Source organism: Hoplias malabaricus, chromosome 7, assembly GCF_029633855.1.
Source record: "Hoplias malabaricus isolate fHopMal1 chromosome 7, fHopMal1.hap1, whole genome shotgun sequence".
NCBI lineage: Eukaryota > Metazoa > Chordata > Actinopteri > Characiformes > Erythrinidae > Hoplias > Hoplias malabaricus.
In genome coordinates this window covers 46,109,057-46,127,651 of record NC_089806.1, presented here as the reverse complement: position 1 = coordinate 46,127,651, position 18,595 = coordinate 46,109,057, and the positions used below count along the sequence as shown (strand labels likewise).

Sequence of the window (18,595 nt, the reverse complement as noted above, 5' to 3'; positions counted from 1 at the left end):
ATGCTGTATTTACTCTGTTTTTACAGACTTGCTGGGTGTAATCTCACCAAAGACTCCTGTGAAACTCTGGGATCAGCTCTACAGTCAGTAAACTCCTCCCTGAAAGAGCTGGACCTCAGTAACAACCACCTGCAGGATTCAGGATTGGAGCTGCTCTCTGCTGGACTGAAGAGTTCACTCTGCAAACTGGAGACACTCAGGTAAATCTTTCTATAGAGTCAATCCTGAATGAACAAGTAGATTAGAAACTTTAACTCATGTTACATACAATGTATCAATTCAGTGAACCTATTCTAAATGAAAAAAGAAGCATTTGGACTGTATCATCACTCTACACCATCATACAATGTGCTGTATTTACTCTGTTTTTACAGACTTGCTGGGTGTAATCTCACCAAGGACTCCTGTGAAACTCTGGGATCAGCTCTACAGTCAGTAAACTCCTCCCTGAAAGAGCTGGACCTCAGTAACAATGACCTACAGGATTCAGGATTGGAGCCGCTCTCTGCTGGACTGAAAAGTTCACTCTGTAAACTGGAGACTCTCAGGTAAAACTTGTCAAAGCCAAATTACTGTTCTTTGAAATCTTATCTTTTCTTTCATTTTCTTATTATTATTCTATTCACAAAAAGTAAAATGCTCCTCCTCCTAGGGTACTCATGCTACAGCTATGAAACTTCACATAGTCATAGATCCTGTGCCAACTCGGGCTTTTGCTTTTTAGAGAGATCTGACGTACAGATTTCAAAATACGAGCTTCTAAAGTGGGAATGTTTCCCATAGGAATGCATTGGCCAAAATTTCAACCTGCTCTAAGTCGGTCAATTTTGAAGCTATGGCCACAAGGTTTCAAATGTTCGGACCTGGGCACACCAAGACCCGTCACATCTCACACTCATCCGTTTGTGTGTTTTTACCCTGCAACAATTCTAGAAATACCTAGTAAGCCAAATTCACGAAAATTATTGAAATTTCACCCTCTAGTTTAATATTTTATGTAGCTGTTTGGTGTAACAGTGCAATGTAATATCATGCACGTCTCATTTAACAATATCTTCACTCAGACTCACTGTCCAGATGAGAATGACATCTACTTTGTCTTGGATCCATTCTGAATGTTTTATAACTATCTCTTGCTTCCCAGAATAAAATATATATTTTAACATGTACTAATTCAAAGTAAAAAAAAGTATCATTTTAGCTGTTGTGTGTAACAGCATTGACTTATTTTTGACTCATTGAGTTCAGTGATGTGTGTGTTTGTGTGTACTGTACTACAGCTGTTGTTACTCTGTGTAAACTCCATCTGTTCCTTTCTGCAGATTGTCTGGGTGTATGATTACAGATGAAGGCTATTTTTCTCTGGCTACAGCTCTGAAATCTAACCCCTCCCACCTGAGAGAAATGAATCTGAGTTACAATCACCCAGGAGACTCTGGAGGGAAGCTGCTCTCTGATCTACTGCAGGATCCACATTTTGCACTGGAGAAACTACAGTGAGGTTTACACACACACACTGCTCTCTACAGAGTGACCGGCGTATGGACGCTGGAGCTGAGAGATAGGACAGTGAGTGGACACGGTGTGTAACTGTAGAACTACAGAGTGACCGGTGTGTGGACGGTGTAGCTGAGAGAGTGGACAGTGAGTGGACACGGTGTGTAACTGTAGAACTACAGAGTGACCGGCGTGTGGACGGTGGAGCTGAGAGAGAGGACAGTGAGTGGACACGGTGTGTAACTGTAGAACTACAGAGTGACCGGCATGTGGACGGTGGAGCTGAGAGAGTGGACAGTGAGTGGACACGGTGTGTAACTGTAGAACTACAGAGTGACCGGCATGTGGACGGTGGAGCTGAGAGAGTGGACAGTGAGTGGACACGGTGTGTAACTGTAGAACTACAGAGTGACCGGCGTGTGGATGGTGGAGCTGAGAGAGAGGACAGTGAGTGGACACGGTGTGTAACTGTAGAACTACAGAGTGACCGGCGTGTGGATGGTGGAGCTGAGAGAGAGGACAGTGAGTGGACACGGTGTGTAACTGTAGAACTACAGAGTGACCGGCATGTGGACGGTGGAGCTGAGAGAGAGGACAGTGAGTGGACACGGGGTGTAACTGTAGAACTACAAAGTGACCGGTGTGTGGATGGTGGAGCTGAGAGAGAGGACAGTGAGTGGACATGGTGTGTAACTGTAGAACTACAGAGTGACCGGCATGTGGACGGTGGAGCTGAGAGAGAGGACAGTGAGTGGACACGGTTTGTAACTGTAGAACTACAGAGTGACCGGCATGTGGACGGTGGAGCTGAGAGAGAGGACAGTGAGTGGACACGGTGTGTAACTGTAGAACTACAGAGTGACCGGCATGTGGACGGTGTAGCTGAGAGAGAGGACAGTGAGTGGACACGGGGTGTAACTGTAGAACTAAAGAGTGACCGGTGTGTGGATGGTGGAGCTGAGAGAGAGGACAGTGAGTGGACACGGTGTGTAACTGTAGAACTGCAGAGTGACCGGCGTGTGGACGGTGGAGCTGAGAGAGAGGACAGTGAGTGGACATGGTGTGTAACTCTAGAACTACAGAGTGACCAGCGTGTGGACGGTGGAGCTGAGAGAGTGGACAGTGAGTGGACATGGTGTGTAACTGTAGAACTACAGAGTGACCGGTGTGTGGATGGTGGAGCTTAGAGAGTGGACAGTGAGTGGACACGGTGTGTAACTCTAGAACTACAGAGTGACCGGCGTGTGGACGGTGGAGCTGAGAGAGAGGACAGTGAGTGGACACGATGTGTAACTGTAGAACTACAGAGTGACCGGCGTGTGGACGGTGGAGCTGAGAGAGTGGACAGTGAGTGGACACGGTGTGTAACTGTAGAACTATAGAGTGACCGGCGTGTGGACGGTGGAGCTGAGAGAGAGGACAGTGAGTGGACACGGTGTGTGACTGTAGAACTATAGAGTGACCGGCGTGTGGACAGTGGAGCTGAGAGAGAGGACAGTGAGTGGACACGGTGTGTAACTGTAGAACTACAGAGTGACCGGCGTGTGGACGGTGGAGCTGAGAGAGAGGACAGTGAGTGGACACGGTGTGTGACTGTAGAACTATAGAGTGACCGGCGTGTGGACGGTGGAGCTGAGAGAGAGGACAGTGAGTGGACACGGTGTGTAACTCTAGAACTACAGAGTGACCGGCGTGTGGACAGTGGAGCTGAGAGAGAGGACAGTGAGTGGACACGGTGTGTAACTGTAGAACTACAGAGTGACCGGCGTGTGGACGGTGGAGCTGAGAGAGTGGACAGTGAGTGGACACGGTGTGTAACTGTAGAACTACAGAGTGACCGGCGTGTGGATGGTGGAGCTGAGAGAGAGTACAGTGAGTGGACACGGTGTATAACTGTAGAACTACAGAGTGACCGGCGTGTGGACGGTGGAGCTGAGAGAGAGGACAGTGAGTGGACACGGTGTGTAACTGTAGAACTACAGAGTGACCGGCGTGTGGACGATGGAGCTGAGAGAGTGGACAGTGAGTGGACACGGTGTGTAACTGTAGAACTACAGAGTGACCGGCGTGTGGACGGTGGAGCTGAGAGAGTGGACAGTGAGTGGACACGATGTGTAACTGTAGAACTATAGAGTGACCGGCGTGTGGACGGTGGAGCTGAGAGAGAGGACAGTGAGTGGACACGGTGTGTAACTGTAGAACTACAGAGTGACCGGCGTGTGGACGGTGGAGCTGAGAGAGAGGACAGTGAGTGGACACGGTGTGTAACTGTAGAACTACAGAGTGACCGGCGTGTGGACGGTGGAGCTGAGAGAGTGGACAGTGAGTGGACACGGTGTGTGACTGTAGAACTACAGAGTGACCGGCGTGTGGACGGTGGAGCTGAGAGTGTGGACAGTGAGTGTAGAAACAAGGAGGTGTTCATAATGTTGTGGCTGATGGGTGAACACACTCCTGTAAGTTTGAGCTGTAAAACCACAGAAGTGCAGCCCCCCACTGCGGTGATGAGGGGGAGGAGCTGAACCCCGCGGGGGGCATCACATGACCCCGGTGTTGGGGGAATGCTCTTATGGTCACAGCCCTAGTTTCAGGTTGATGTGGAGTTTAATGAGTTTATAAATGTGTGTGTTTGATCTTTAGAGTCCAACACGGAGGAATCAGCAGAATGAGACCAGGACTGAAGAAATGTAAGATACACACACACACACATACACTAATACACACACACACACTTATACTAACATAAATATATAGTAAAAACACATGTATAGTATTGTTTGTAAGTGTGTGTGTGTGTGTGTGTGTGTACAGATTACTGTGATCTGACTCTGGATCCAAACACAGCACACACTGCTCTCTCTCTGTCTGAGGGAAACAGGAAGGTGGAGAGTGTGGAGGAGACTCAGTCGTATCCAGATCATCCGGAGAGATTTGATGGTGTTCCTCAGGTTCTGAGTGTGGAGAGTTTAACTGGACGCTGTTACTGGGAGGTGGAGTGGAGGGGGGTGGTTTATATCTCAGTGTCGTACAGAGGAATCAGGAGGAAAGGAGGAGGAGCTGAGAGTGTGTTTGGATCCAATAAATTCTCCTGGAGTCTGATCTGCTCTGGGAACAGTTACTGGGTCAGTCACAATAATCAGATCACTGAAATACACTCCCCCCCTCACTCTAACAGAGTCGGAGTGTATCTGGACTGGGGGTCCGGCACTCTGTCCTTCTACACCATCTCACCTCACACACACACACTCACCTCCACATTCACTGAGCCCCTCTACGCTGGGTTTAGGGTCTGGGAATATGACTCCTCAGTGCGTCTGTGTGAGACAGAATAGACACACTCTCTCTCCCCTACACACACACACACACAATATCACATTTTCAGACACACACTAACACTAATATTTTTTCATTAAAATGTTTAAAATGTAAAAAAACTGAAATGTCTTTGTGACTCTGTGTTGTGTCTGTTTTCTCTCTCAGTTTTTAATTGATTTTAAATTAAATGTAGGGTTTAAATGATTTCCACATCATTGTGAGTTGTTTTTATTTACATGTTGCACACTGATTTAGAGCAGTGGGGAAATACACTACGTTATAAAACAAGGATCTAAGTAAGGGGTGTGTGTGTGTGTGTGTACACTGCACTGCACTCTATAATGATAATAATACACAGTGTCTCCCCTCCTCCTCAATAATATTTATTCTGAGTTATTTATTTGGCCATTGATCTGTAGGACACTGTTGAATAATGGAGTTTACAGAAAACAATGTATTTTTCATGAATAATATTTATTCTGAGATATTACCTTTTTATAGTGATTTAATAAAACACCTGAAAGCGTCTGTTTTTCATGAGATATGAAGTAGACCATAAATCACTTAAACAGAGTCAAGTACAAACACACAAACTAAATAAGACTTTACTGAACCTGAAGTGCATATAAAACAGGACTCTGCTCTTAAACACATTCCGTTGATTAGAGTTTATAACCTCAAAGTGGGGGCGGCACGGTGGCGCAGCAGGTACCTGGAGGTTGTGGGTTCGATTCCCGCTCCGGGTGACTGTCTGTGAGGAGTGTGGTGTGTTCTCTCTGTGTCTGCGTGGGTTTCCTCCGGGTGACTGTCTGTGAGGAGTGTGGTGTGTTCTCCCTGTGTCTGCGTGGGTTTCCTTCGGGTGACTGTCTGTGAGGAGTGTGGTGTGTTCTCCCTGTGTCTGCGTGGGTTTCCTCCGGGTGACTGTCTGTGAGGAGTGTGGTGTGTTCTCCCTGTGTCTGCGTGGGTTTCCTCCGGGTGACTGTCTGTGAGGAGTGTGGTGTGTTCTCCCTGTGTCTGCGTGGGTTTCCTCCGGGTGACTGTCTGTGAGGAGTGTGGTGTGTTCTCCCTGTGTCTGCGTGGGTTTCCTTCGGGTGACTGTCTGTGAGGAGTGTGGTGTGTTCTCCCTGTGTCTGTGTGGGTTTCCTCCGGGTGACTGTCTGTGAGGAGTGTGGTGTGTTCTCCCTGTGTCTGTGTGGGTTTCCTCCGGGTGACTGTCTGTGAGGAGTGTGGTGTGGTGAGAGAGGGCTGATGGAGCACTGGAACTGTGTTCTCTAAAGTGAGATAAAGTCAAATGCAGAACGTGGTCCTTTTAGAAATTGAGTGGGAAATGTGTAAAAGGAATAAAACCCAGAGTTGAATTCAGCATGACGTCGTTTATTTTCAATGCACTGTGAAACACAGAGGCGTAAAAAGTACCGCTACAGAACATGGGATGGATATAAAACATGAACGTAATAAATTAACCGTCTTCAGATAAAACATTAGATCAACAACACAAAAGAGGGGCTTAATAAAAATAGGTTGTTTTTGTGTGTACAAAGACTCCAGGCGTTTGTAAAGGCAGCCGTTCACTGGGGCTTGTTTTCTGTAGAAATATAAATCTCTAGTCATTAGCGCCAGGTCCTGAAACAGCGCTCAGTGCTGATATGTTTTGTTTATTTTTCTGATCCACTACAGACCTCAATAAACTCCGCCCACTCCACTCATGTTTTTCCATAGACACTGTTGCTAAGTTGGACAAGCTTTATAGACGTCCCAAACCTTCAGATCCTGAAATAAACAGTCCCCAACCCCCAGAGGTCTGTCAAACATGTCCAACCTAGCAACAGTTTCTGAGGAACACGCCTCATTTGTAGGCGGAGCCTTGAGAGGAAAATTCTCTATACTGCCTATCCAAATAAAACGCAATACTTTGCAAAGCATTATGGGAGGTGTAGCTCCTTGCTGACGTGCACCTGCCCTTTCCACCTTTGCCCCATTTAAGCCTCGAGTTAAAGCAAAATAAGAGCATGCAGCTAGTGACAGGAGTTAGACGTGAGAGCGCTACCGTAGATAAACACAGAAAACAAAGCACGTATTTTCACAGATGGGTAAGAGACTCTTAACTTTAGACACGATATGCTAACGGAGCAAACACAACAGCTTAAAAGAAGTCTCTGTATTGCTGGTGCTAACCGCTAACATCTAATGTGACTCTCTTTATAAAAAAACCTGCTTATTTTGTTTTAAACCATTGAAAATGTTCATTGTTCATTTACAGATTTTTTCTTCTGTGTTTTGTTTGATGTTGACTGCATTTTTAAATCATGGGGTCAATCTGTCTCTTGGTTCTTTATCATTTATCATCAGTATTTTTACAGAGATGAGAATGATTATAGACCGTCTGTAAATCAGAGCAGGTTTGTCCTGGATTAAAAATAGAAATCTTCTACAATCTGTTTTTCTGGATTTTCACTAATTTCCTTCAATAATTTTAGGAACGGTACATTTCTTTATCTGCTTTTGTTTCTGTCTGATGTTGACTGTAAATATATAATTATGTCCATTCATCAACTATTTTCTGCCTTAATACTTCAGAATGATATGTGTTTGTTTATTTTTTGGTTTAAAGTAAAATCTGCAGAGGAAAGTCCTGTTTAATACTAACACCAACACACACTTAACACTTCACAGAGAACTCCTAAACACCACATAACATTTTGTTACGCTAATTTTACTAATAACCCGCTGGTTTAGCTCTTATTAGCACTGCTGCTACGTCAACAGCCCTGTGGTACTTAAAGGCTAATGCTTGTGCTTTTATTTTGTTAGCGACAGGCTCGTGCATGTTCAGGCAATAATGCTAATGTTGCTAACAATGAATGGAGTTAGCATTGCTAACATGTTATACGGCTAACCAGTGAGTAGTAGCTTTCATTCACTGCTAGTATTAGCATTCATTAGCTGAGCTATTAGTTTAATATGCTTTAGCAACATGTAGAGCGCTTGTACCTGAGTTTAGGATGCTGTTTAGCTGCTGAGATGGGTTTAACATAGCGAGATTTGTTAAATTAGCTCGATATCTTAAGCCCAGTATGAGCAGTGACAGTAAACGTAGTCTGACTTTGGGCTTAGGTTATCTGGCTAAACTGAGAAAACCCTGCGTTCTGAAAACCTAAAGCCTAGGATCAATACAAACACTGATCATCTGAATTTAGCCTAAAATTACAAAAGCTGTCTAGAATTTCCAGCTGCGGGAGCGTTTTAAAGACTGTTTAAAGGAGGTTTAGGCTGTTAAAGAGAATCTAAAACCACAGAGAAAAGTGTTCGTGTTTCAGCATCGTCTCCACTCAGAACACACTCTCTGGATTAATCTAGAGTTAAACTGGGTTTAATCTGAGTGCTGGGGATTATGGGAGTTTATAAACAGCTCTTTAAATAAGGCCAGACATTTATGAGCGTAAACCTGAACGTCACGTACCGCAGACCTTCTCACTTCACTCAACACAAACTAAACCACCACATTAAAGGAACACACCTCAGTTTTCACCCCGATCTTGACCTGCTGTGTCTTTAGAGTCTGTTTGACCTCCACACACAGTCTCTTCTTACCATTTCCCTCAACTGAGAAAAGACCAGGAAAATACTAATGGAAGTCAATGGGCGGCTGCAGGAGGTGGTTCCCTCTGGCTTCTATTTAAACAGATCTTTTAAAGTTCAACTTTCTCTGTGAGACTTCAACATCCTCAAACACACAGCGGATAGGGATCAGCTGGAACATTCCTTTAAGTAATTCCTGGTAAAAAACATCACCCCGACCTCTCCATTATAAACATCTGTTACTGCTCACAGCTCTCAGCACCACGACGTAAACCACCATGATGTCACTTACAGAGTTTACCTTCATTAAAGGGAACACTATTCTTACTTACTTTCGAAAACATTGATCAGTTTCTGGACCAGGCTTGATCTCCGTGATCTGGAAATATGAAAAGAAAAATATACCCTGAAAAATGTTAAACTGAATAATCTTATAAAAATGATTAGATCTGTATCATTAACCCTTCAATGTCCACATCTGAATTTAACATTTTACTGTGAGTCTCCGAGTCATGAGTTTATAATCGGTTAAATGTATTTCTCATATTAGATCTGGTCCTTTAATCTCATGGCATAAAAACGTGGAGTTTGGCACTGGACAACACTGTAAATGATGCCTTTCACAAAGCATCACAAACGCAAGGGCTCCCCCTGTGGATAAACTCTAGGCTGCTAAACATGAGTGAGCTTCAAATTCTCAAAAACCACAAAATGCTTCCTCGTAAATGTTTATCTTAAGTCTAATAAACTACAACGTTATCGTTTTAAACCAAGAACAAGTTCTGAGTCGTCATCCAGATTGTACTACATTTGACTGTCGGACGTGAATGAGTTAATGAAGAAGGAACTTTATTAAAGCTAATGATATGTTAAAAACATTTTTGATTTCATTTAACTCAGACTCCTCTGTCACTTTTGGCTTTATTTTTAATTTTTTTTCCCTTGTGGCAAATTATTTTATCAAAACTACAAATCTCTGAAATCTCATTGGTTAATACAAAATATCACAGCGAATCAACGTACTCTCAAACTCTGCTCTCAGCAGCTACACTCATAAAAAACACCTGATCGATCAGCATTAAAGCGATAGTCTGACCAAAAACAAACAAACAAAGGTTTGAGACCAGGGTGCTTTTTTTAGTTTTAGCGTTGTAGCTTCTGAGCTAATGTGGCTAATGTAGCTAATACCACTAGTAATGAATATTCATAAACATTAAAAATATCACAGTCATTATATTACAATCTTCAATAACCTTTTTAGTCAAATTAGCTTAAAAAAAAAAGAAGCAAACTTCAGACACCAAACATCTGGACTGAGCGACGCTGGTGGTGTTTCATTGTAAACGCTGTTATATTTTTTGCCACACTATCGCTTTAAAGGGACTGCATTGGAAAACGTCCTTAATATTGCTATGAAATATTCATTACACTACGAGTAACTCTACAGCTACGCTAGGCTACGTCATGCTTGTTTGTGGTTGATGAGTGAATTAGCTCTAGTTCAGATTGAAGCCTCCTGATTGGCTGAAGTCTGTTTCTGGTCTCGCCCAGAGACCGCTGAAGTCGAGAGGCTGTTCTTTAGTCCACATCACGCCCGTATAAGGAGTTCCAGGTCTGAGCTGGACGTCTACGTTATCAGGAGGAGAACGGACATGGGACAAAGCACTTTCCCCCCACAGAGAACCCAGCTGAGACGCAGAGGTCCGTACACGGGCCCGACTCCCCCCGAGTGACTTCAGGGCTCAATGTTTGGGGTCGATACCCTACCGGACGTCAAATTGCGGAGAAACAAATCTGAAAACATGAAACTCATGCACGGCATGCGGCTTGGTCCCAGAGCAGGAGCTCCACGCTGGACTCGCACAGAGAGAAACAGGTTAATCTCAGAAACGGAGAGGGAGCGCAGTTACACACACGAGCCGAGAGGGGATCAGGAGACGCTCTTGCTGGAGGAGACGGGGAAGAACCGCAGAAGAACACGAACCACCTCCACCTCACCATTCAGGGAGCTTCTCCGGAGGGAGCCACTGGATTAAGTGGGACACAGAACTGTGGCAAAGAAAAAATTATATTCATATTATTACTGTACCTGAATTTAAATGTACTTATGATTTCTATCATTTTATCAAATAACACATGGAGCTTTAAGAGACAAACACTAGACGAGAGACAGACAGAGAGAGAGAGAGACGGGGGGAGAGAGAGAGCGCGAGAGAGAGAGAGCGATTGAGACAGAGAGAAAGAGGGGGAGAGAGAGGGGGGGAGAGAGAGGGGGGAGAGAGAGAGGGAGAGAGGGAGAGATTGAGACAGAGAAAAAGAGGGGGAGAGAGAGCGAGAGAGAGGGAGAGATTGAGAGAGAGAGAGCGATAGAGAGAGACAGAGAGAGAGGGAGAGATTGAGACAGAGAGAAAGAGGGGGAGAGAGAGAGAGAGAGCGAGAGGGAGAGATTGAGACAGATAGAGAGGGGGGTGGAGAGAGATTGAGTCAGAGAGAGAGCGAGAGAGAGAGAGGGGGAGAGAGGGAGAGATTGAGACAGAGAGAAAGAGGGGGAGAGAGAGAGCGAGAGAGACAGAGAGAGAGAGGGGGATAGAGGGAGAGATTGAGACAGAGAGAAAGAGAGGGGGAGAGAGAGCGAGAGGGAGAGATTGAGACAGATAGAGAGGGGGTGGAGAGAGATTGAGTCAGAGAGAGAGAGAGAGAGAGGGAGAGATTGAGACAGAGAGAGAGAGAGAGAGAGAGAGGGAGAGATTGAGACAGAGAGAGAGAGAGAGAGAGAGAGGGAGAGATTGAGACAGAGAGAAAGAGGGGGAGAGAGAGCGAGAGAGAGACAGAGAGAGAGGGGGAGAGAGGGAGAGATTGAGACAGAGAGAAAGAGAGGGGGAGAGAGAGCGATAGGGAGAGACAGATAGAGAGGAGGGTGGAGAGAGATTGAGTCAGAGAGAGAGAGAATACAGAAACGCACACAAAGACAAACCTTGCCGTCACACCAATGCTACAGGAACCGCAGCAAAACAGAGACAGAGCCACAGACAGAGTTCAGACGAGACACAAACCAAGAGCAGAAACAAACAGCAGCTGTGTTTAACTCGTTAAAGCCACCTTTGAGGATGTAGTCTGTGAGGAGCCCAGGCACCTTCTCACTGTCCTCCTTCATCGCGTGTAGAACTGAAAACACACAGTCAGCACAGTGAACTCATCTACTACACTGTCTCCACACACACACACACACACTACTACTCACTGTCCCCCACCACACACACAACTCACTGTCCCCCACCACACACACACACACAACTCACTCTTGGTTAAAATCTGCAGATCCTCAACTGATGGTGCACCACTTTTCTTCTCATACGGAATAACTGTGGTCAGATACTAGAGAGAGAGAGAGAGAGAGAGTGTGAGTTAATGAATGGTCTATTATTAAATCTGTTGTAAACACAGTGATGGATGAGATGTAGAACTAAGTGCAAATAAATTAAAGAGCAACGGAACCAGAAAACGGAGGAAAACAAACCAATCTTTAAACACACAACCAACCCACAGCAGAAATAAAGGGCCGTGTCGACTGTTTACTGCAGGTCACTGACTACCGTTTCTGACGGTTCTTACTGACCCGTGTGTGCTGCAGAGTGTGTGTGTGTGTGCGCGCGTGTGAGAGAGAGAGAGAGAGACAGAGAGAGAGGCGGGGATTAAAGAGAGGTGCTGTATTTGCTGGTGTTAGATCGTGAAGTGAAGATTCCTGTTTCAGTGACACAGTCGCCGCGGACGCTGGAGACACACTCATGCAGAAGAGGCAGCAAGCAGAAAGAGAAAGGGAGGGAGGAATAAAACAGCAGAGATGGATGGATGGAGTGATAATAGAGGGGCAGAGGGAGAACCTGTCTGTCTCCTCCGGAAACTCCGAAAGTCTGACGCAGACTGTTCTGAATTACAGAAGAAAAGCCTTCCACACTGAAGAGCTGGAGAGAGGAGGAGTGTACACAGAGAGAGAGAGAGAGAGAGAGAGAGAGAGAGAGAGAGAGATGAAAAACAGCAGAGGAAGAGTAGCAGAAAGAAGAGAAAACAGAGCAAGTGAAAGAGAGAGAATCAGAACACGTCCAAAATGATCAAGACCCTCTAAAGAACTGAGAGGGTTCCGGGCGGGCGCTGGACGAGCGGGGGTCCGGATTGTTCCGGAGACTGTGTGTGGACGTGTCCCGCGGTGAGGGAGTGAAGGAAGAGTGAACGGATGAGTGGATTAAAGAGTGAAGAGATGGGAACTGTGTTCAGCTCTCTCCAGCTGCTTGTGTAAACTGTGAAAGTGATTCAGTGAAAATGATTCTGAATCAAACCAAGATCAGACCAGAGCTGTGTCTGGATCTGCGCCCTATTCCCTACAAAGTGCACTATACTTGGACTCCGCCATTCAGCAGCAGTATCCAAACAATCCCATAATGCACCGCAAAAAATAGTATACAACACATAGCTGACCTTAATGGATAGCAGATACCCATAATGCACTGCACTGTTCAGTAAAACTGTGTCTGAAATCGTTCACTACCCTCCTGAGTTCAGGTCACTATTATAGTGCAGTGTATGGTGAGTAATGGAGGGAGTAGTGAACAAGGAGCCGTTTTAAACACGGAGCAGCTCTGGAGGCTGTGATTCCCTGAATCACTTCCTAAAGAATCAGAGTCACTGAATCACTGAGGTCTCATTTACAGCCCCACGGTGAACAGAGGGAAAGAAATAAGAGTTAAAAGTGAGAGTCAAAGAGTGTGTGTGTGTGTATCTCTCCCTCACAGTTCCGGGCGTGTGTGTGCGCTCGCTCTTCTGCGTCGCCGTGGCAATCTTCCTCCTCCTCTTCATGGCGTCCCTGAGCTCTTTCTGACGGTTCTGGACCTCGATGAGAACCGAGATGAAGCCGTTCTTCACCTCTTTCTCAAACTCCAGCTCGTCCCTTAGAGCCAGCTGCTCTATCAGCTCCTCAGAGTAACCCCGGATCTCCCTCTCCACCTCCTCCAGCACCTCCTCCAGCCCCCCCACACCCAGCCCCCGCAGACCTGAGGGAGAGAGAGGTTTCAGTCACGAGGCTGGTTTCCATACATTAAGCAGAGGTTATATAAGATCACAGAAATATACCACCAATTACTACAGTGTTATATAATACACACATTACATCATACAGTCTCTCTCACACACACACACCATTAAAACAATTCAATTTCTTGGTTGAGAGAGAGAGAGACAGCATGGAAACGAGGGAGAGGGAGGGATCTGAGCGTGTCATTGATATTAAAAACACTCTTTATAACAAAAAGCTTGATTTAATATTGGTTTGTTTGGTGTCTGTGTGGTTGGTGTGTGGAGCTTGTTCTTAATGTTTTGAGAGGAAGGTAAACGCTGTGTGGTCTCTGACTTTTGCTCGGTGTCTACCGTATTCCTCACAGGCTCTAAAAGAAGAAGCTCGAGCGCCGGTGAGAAAACAGAGCGGTAAAGTGCGGAGAGGAGAGGAGAGAAGAGGAAGGAGAATCGGGGGAAGTCTGTTAAAAGCCTGTGGTCGCGAGGTCAGCTTTAATGACTTTAACTTTAACTTTTCCACCTTTCTTGAGATATTTGGGGGGGGGGGGAGGGAGAGAGACAGAGAGAGAGAGAGAGAGAGACAGAGATACACTGACGCTCTTCGTAGCTGCTGGTGGAGGTGGAGTGAGAGAGAGTGTGAAGTTCATGAGAAAGAGCTGAGAGATCAGACGGTCTCTCCTCGGCCTCGGGGTCAGGAGACTCCTGCATCATCTCCTCAATCTCCTCGATCACCTGCAAAACACACACACATGCACACACGCACACACACACACCAAAAAAAAGGCCATTCTGTCTCATCAGCTTTAGACAGAGAACATTAACGTACCGGAGTTTTAATTTAAACAGCTACTACCCACCACCAACACAGATCACACTTCCCTACTTTACACATCTTCTGAATGTATATGTGGTGTGTGTGTACATGTGTTTATATGTGTACGAGTGTGTGTGTACATGTGTGTGTGTGTGTGTACATGTGTGTGCGCGCGCGTTTACGTGTGTACGAGTGTGTGTGTGTACGAGAGTGTGTGTACATGCGCGTGTGTGTATGTGTGTGGGTGTGTGGGTGTGTGTGCGCGCGCGCGTTGACGTGTGTACGTGTGTTTAGTATTATTTTCAAGTAAATGCAATATGTGAATATAACTGCACAATAAGAACACTCCACACAGAAAGTAGAGTGGAGAGTACTGGAGAGTTACAGTGTATAAATGTTGTATATCATTGCTGTACAAATAAAAACCTGTGTCTCTGTGAGTGTGGGTGTTACTACATCATTTAAACAAAGCCACTGTCTTTAACACTGTGTGCAAATCTCATGATGAATGGACCAATAGAAACACTCCAAAATAGTACATTTAAACGTGTGTGCGTGTGTATGTGTGTGTGTGTGTGTGTGTGTGTGTGTTTGTACCTGTTCTGCAGTAAAGAGTGGCTCCTCATTAACGCAGGAGATGATGATGGAGTGAAGATCCATCTGTTCCCTCAGCTCCTCGTCATCAGACAGATCCAGATTCATGTTATCATCCTTCTGGTCACACACACACACACACACACACACACACACACACACACACTTATTCACTGTTCTGTCCCAGTAACGAGGACAGTACCCCAGTACGACCCCCTGCACAGAGCGTAAAGGGTTAAAGCCCCTCCCTCTACAGGATGATGTCAGGGGAATGGAGTGAAGGAGAGCGGAGCGAGGGATGAGAGAGTTACCGGCTGCTGGGTGAGGTTCAGTGTGGGAAGATGGAGAGAACGAGTGTGAGACGTCTTCCAGTCGACCGGCATCACGTTCCCGTAATTATCAGTCAGAGCATTCCATATCCTACAGAGAGAGAGAGAGAGAGAGATGTTGAGGATTTATGACACACTGCTCAGCCTCGCACTAGGGGCTGTGAACACACACACACACACACACTAGTGCACCGTGTGTATGGCACACACACACACACACACACACACACACACACAGTAGTGCACTGGGGGTTGTGACACACACATACTAGTGCACTAGGGGCTGCACACACACACACACACACACAGTAGTGCTCTAGGTGCTGTGACACACACACACAGTAATGCTGTAGGGGCTGTGACACACACACACACACACACACACACACACACACACACACACACACACTAGTGCTGTAGGGGCTGTGACACACACACAGTAGTGCTGTAGGGGCTGTGACACACACACACACACAGTAGTGCTCTAGGTGCTGTGACACACACACAGTAGTGCTGTAGGGGCTGTGACACACACACACACACACACACGTGCACTAGGGGCTGCGCACACACACACACACACACACACACACACACTAGTGCACTAGGGGTTGTGATACACACACACAGTAGTGCACTGGGGGTTGTGACACACACACACTAGTGCACTAGGGGCTGCACACACACACACACACACTAGTGTACTAGAGGCTGTGACACACACACACTAGTGTACTAGAGGCTGTGACACACACACACACTAGTGTACTAGATGCTGTGACACACACACACTAGTGTACTAGAGGCTGTGACACACACACACTAGTGTACTAGAGGCTGTGACACACACACACTAGTGTACTAGAGGCTGTGACACACACACACTAGTGTACTAGAGGCTGTGACACACACACACTAGTGTACTAGAGGCTGTGACACACACACACACACTAGTATACTAGAGGCTGTGACACACACACACACACACACACAAGTGCACTAGGGGCTGCGCGCACACACACACACACACTAGTATACTAGAGGCTGTGACACATACACACACTAGTGCACTAGGGGTTGTGATACACACACGGTAGTGCATTAGGGGCTGCGCACACACACACACACACTAGTGCACTAGGGGCTGCGCGCACCCACACATAGACACACACTAATGCACTAGGGACTGTGAACACACACACACACACTAGTGCACTACGGGCTGCATGCACACACACAAGTGCACTACGGGCTGCACGCACACACACACACACACACACACACTAGTGCACTAGGGGCTGCGTGCACCCACACATACACACACACACTAGTGCACTAGGGACTGTGAACACACACACACACACACACACACACACACACACACACACACACACACACACACACAAGTGCACTACGGGCTGCACGCACACACACACAAGTGCACTAGGGGCTGTGCACACACCCAGAGCAGGGAGCAGTTGTGGGTTCGATGCCTTACTCAGGGGCCCCTCAGCTGTGAGTTGATGAGGAGAACAGTGCTTCAGTTTTCCTGCTGCTCGTGGGAATCAAACGTCCTTTCAGCCCTAAGCCCTCTGCTGCCCTCTCCTCTCCTTCTCTCTCTCTAATCCCTCCATTTTCTCTGTCAATTCTTTTAAATAACCCCCTTTTCTTCTTTCTTTTTGCCTCATGTCTTCATCTTTTCATTCCCCCCTCTCCCCCTCTCTCTCTCTCTCATGATGTTGACACAGAGTGATCTGTGGTTATTCCGCTTTACTGCGCTTCAGGACTGCACTCGTTTCCAGAAGACAAGAGCTGGGGATGTGGAGGATGAAAAATCAGACACGTGCAACAGTGTGTGTGTGTGTGTGTTTGTTCTTAAAGTACCTAACCATCACCCTCTGACTCAGCTCCCTCACTCCACCGAGAGTCGAGACTGTAACCACAGTGAGGACGGGAGGGAGGAGCTGTTTACAGTGACGTGGTCATTATTTGGCCTCTAATAAATAAAGAGGGAAGCAGAGAGAGTGAGTGAGCAGTGGCTGTAGAGAAGTGAGAGTGAGTGAGTGACTGAGTGACAGAATCCACTCTTTCAAATCAACTCTCTGATGTCAGAGTAATATACACCCAATGTTTCAACTCTTTACAGAATAAAAGCCCTCCTGTCCACTTTGTAGCTCTACAGTTACAGACTGTAGGCCACTTGTTGCTCTGCATACTTTATCACCCCCCTCTCCCCCTGTTCCTCAGCGCTCAGGACTCCCACAGAGCAGGTGTGACGTGGTGGTGGATCATTCTCAGCGCTGCAGTGACACTGACGTGGTGGTGGTGTGTTAGTGTGTGTTGTGCTGGTGTAGAGTGGATCAGACACAGCAGTGCTGCTGGAGTTTTTAAACCCCTCAGTGTCTGGACCGAGAACAGTCCACCGACCAAAAACATCCAGCCGACAGCGTCCTGTGTCACTGATGAAGGACTAGAGGACGAGCGACACACACTGTGCAGCGACAGATGAGCTACTGTCTCTGACTCTACATCTACAAGGTGGACCAACGAGGGAGGAGTGTCTCACAGAGTGGACAGAGAGTGGACACAGGGTTTAAAAACTCCAGCAGCACTGCTGTGTCTGATCCACTCTACACCAGCACAACACACACTAACACACCACCACCACGTCAGAGTCACTGCAGCGCTGAGGATGTCACACAGAGTGCAGTAAATGAAAAGTTTCTTACTCATCGTCCTTGAGGAAGCCCTCCTCTGTGATAGGTTTCACCGGGGCGATGTTCTCGGTGGCGGTGTTGTAGTTTCGGAAACACACGGTCAGCTTCTCGTCGAAGTCGTGCACCAGGTCCTCCATGGACTGGAAGCTGCAGATCTCCGCGGAGAAGCCGAGCTCCAGGTCGGAGAGCTCATCCAGCCCCGGGGCGAGCGGCTCCAGCTCGGCCTCAGGAGCGCCGCCGCCCGCCGCCTTGAACTCGTTAAAATCCTGCCAGTCCTCATCGAACTGGGCCAGCGGCGCCGCCATCTCACACCGCGGGAGAGACGCAGAGTTCTCAGCGCTCTCAGCGCCCCCGAGCCCGGCCTCCTCTAACTCAAACACCGGGGGAGAGACGGAGAGCTTTACCCGCTCTCAGCGCCCCCGAACTCGGCCTCCTCTAAATCAAAGACCGGGGGAGAGACGGAGAGCTTTACCCGCTCTCAGCGCCCCCAGAACCCGGCCTCCTCTCACTCACACACCGCGGGGGAGAGCGAGAGTTCTCCCCGCTTTCGTCGATCCTGAGCCCGGCCTCCTCTCACTCACACACCGCAGTCTCAACCACAACACAGCGCAGACGAAACGGACGCACTGCCGATACGTCACATACACGTCATCACGCACGCCCCGCCCACCGACGTTAAAACGCAG

The 18,595-nt window shown here is 47.1% G+C and overlaps 2 protein-coding genes across 3 annotated transcripts in view; one reads left to right on the top strand and one right to left on the bottom strand.

The window, feature by feature from the left end:
• Nucleotides 1–4,829, top strand: part of LOC136701751 (NACHT, LRR and PYD domains-containing protein 12-like) — a 35,365-nt gene extending 30,536 nt beyond the window's left edge. The window contains exons 9-13 of the mRNA XM_066676446.1: nucleotides 27–200; nucleotides 375–548; nucleotides 1,323–1,496; nucleotides 4,138–4,184; nucleotides 4,309–4,829. Coding sequence (XP_066532543.1) covers nucleotides 27–200; nucleotides 375–548; nucleotides 1,323–1,496; nucleotides 4,138–4,184; nucleotides 4,309–4,829 — 1,090 coding nt within the window. The remainder of the gene's footprint in view (nucleotides 1–26; nucleotides 201–374; nucleotides 549–1,322; nucleotides 1,497–4,137; nucleotides 4,185–4,308) is intronic.
• A 1,347-nt stretch (nucleotides 4,830–6,176) lies between these two features.
• On the bottom strand, nucleotides 6,177–18,550 carry fez2b (fasciculation and elongation protein zeta 2b). 2 transcript variants are annotated; one of them, XM_066676730.1, is made up of 8 exons: nucleotides 17,922–18,550; nucleotides 15,175–15,283; nucleotides 14,867–14,983; nucleotides 14,052–14,187; nucleotides 13,177–13,436; nucleotides 11,691–11,766; nucleotides 11,491–11,556; nucleotides 6,177–10,440 (listed from the first exon to the last, which is right to left on the bottom strand). In XM_066676730.1, exons 1-8 carry the CDS (start codon nucleotides 18,212–18,214, stop codon nucleotides 10,424–10,426), a joined length of 1,074 nt encoding a protein of 357 aa, XP_066532827.1. In that variant the 5' UTR covers nucleotides 18,215–18,550; the 3' UTR covers nucleotides 6,177–10,423. The 2 variants fall into 2 exon arrangements, with proteins under 2 accessions (XP_066532827.1, XP_066532828.1); XM_066676731.1 differs by having other exon boundaries at nucleotides 14,867–14,980.
• Nucleotides 18,551–18,595: the final 45 nt, after the last annotated feature.

Coding starts and splice junctions, on each gene's coding strand:
- fez2b (XM_066676730.1), bottom strand. CDS start 18,214: ATGGCGGCGCCGCTGGCCCAGTTCGATGAGGACTGGCAGGATTTTAAC. Junction 15,284..17,921: donor GGCTTCCTCAAGGACGATGA/GTAAGAAACTTT, acceptor CTCTCTCTGTAG/GATATGGAATGCTCTGACTG. Junction 11,767..13,176: donor GCACACACACGCCCGGAACT/GTGAGGGAGAGA, acceptor CTCTCTCTCTAG/TATCTGACCACAGTTATTCC.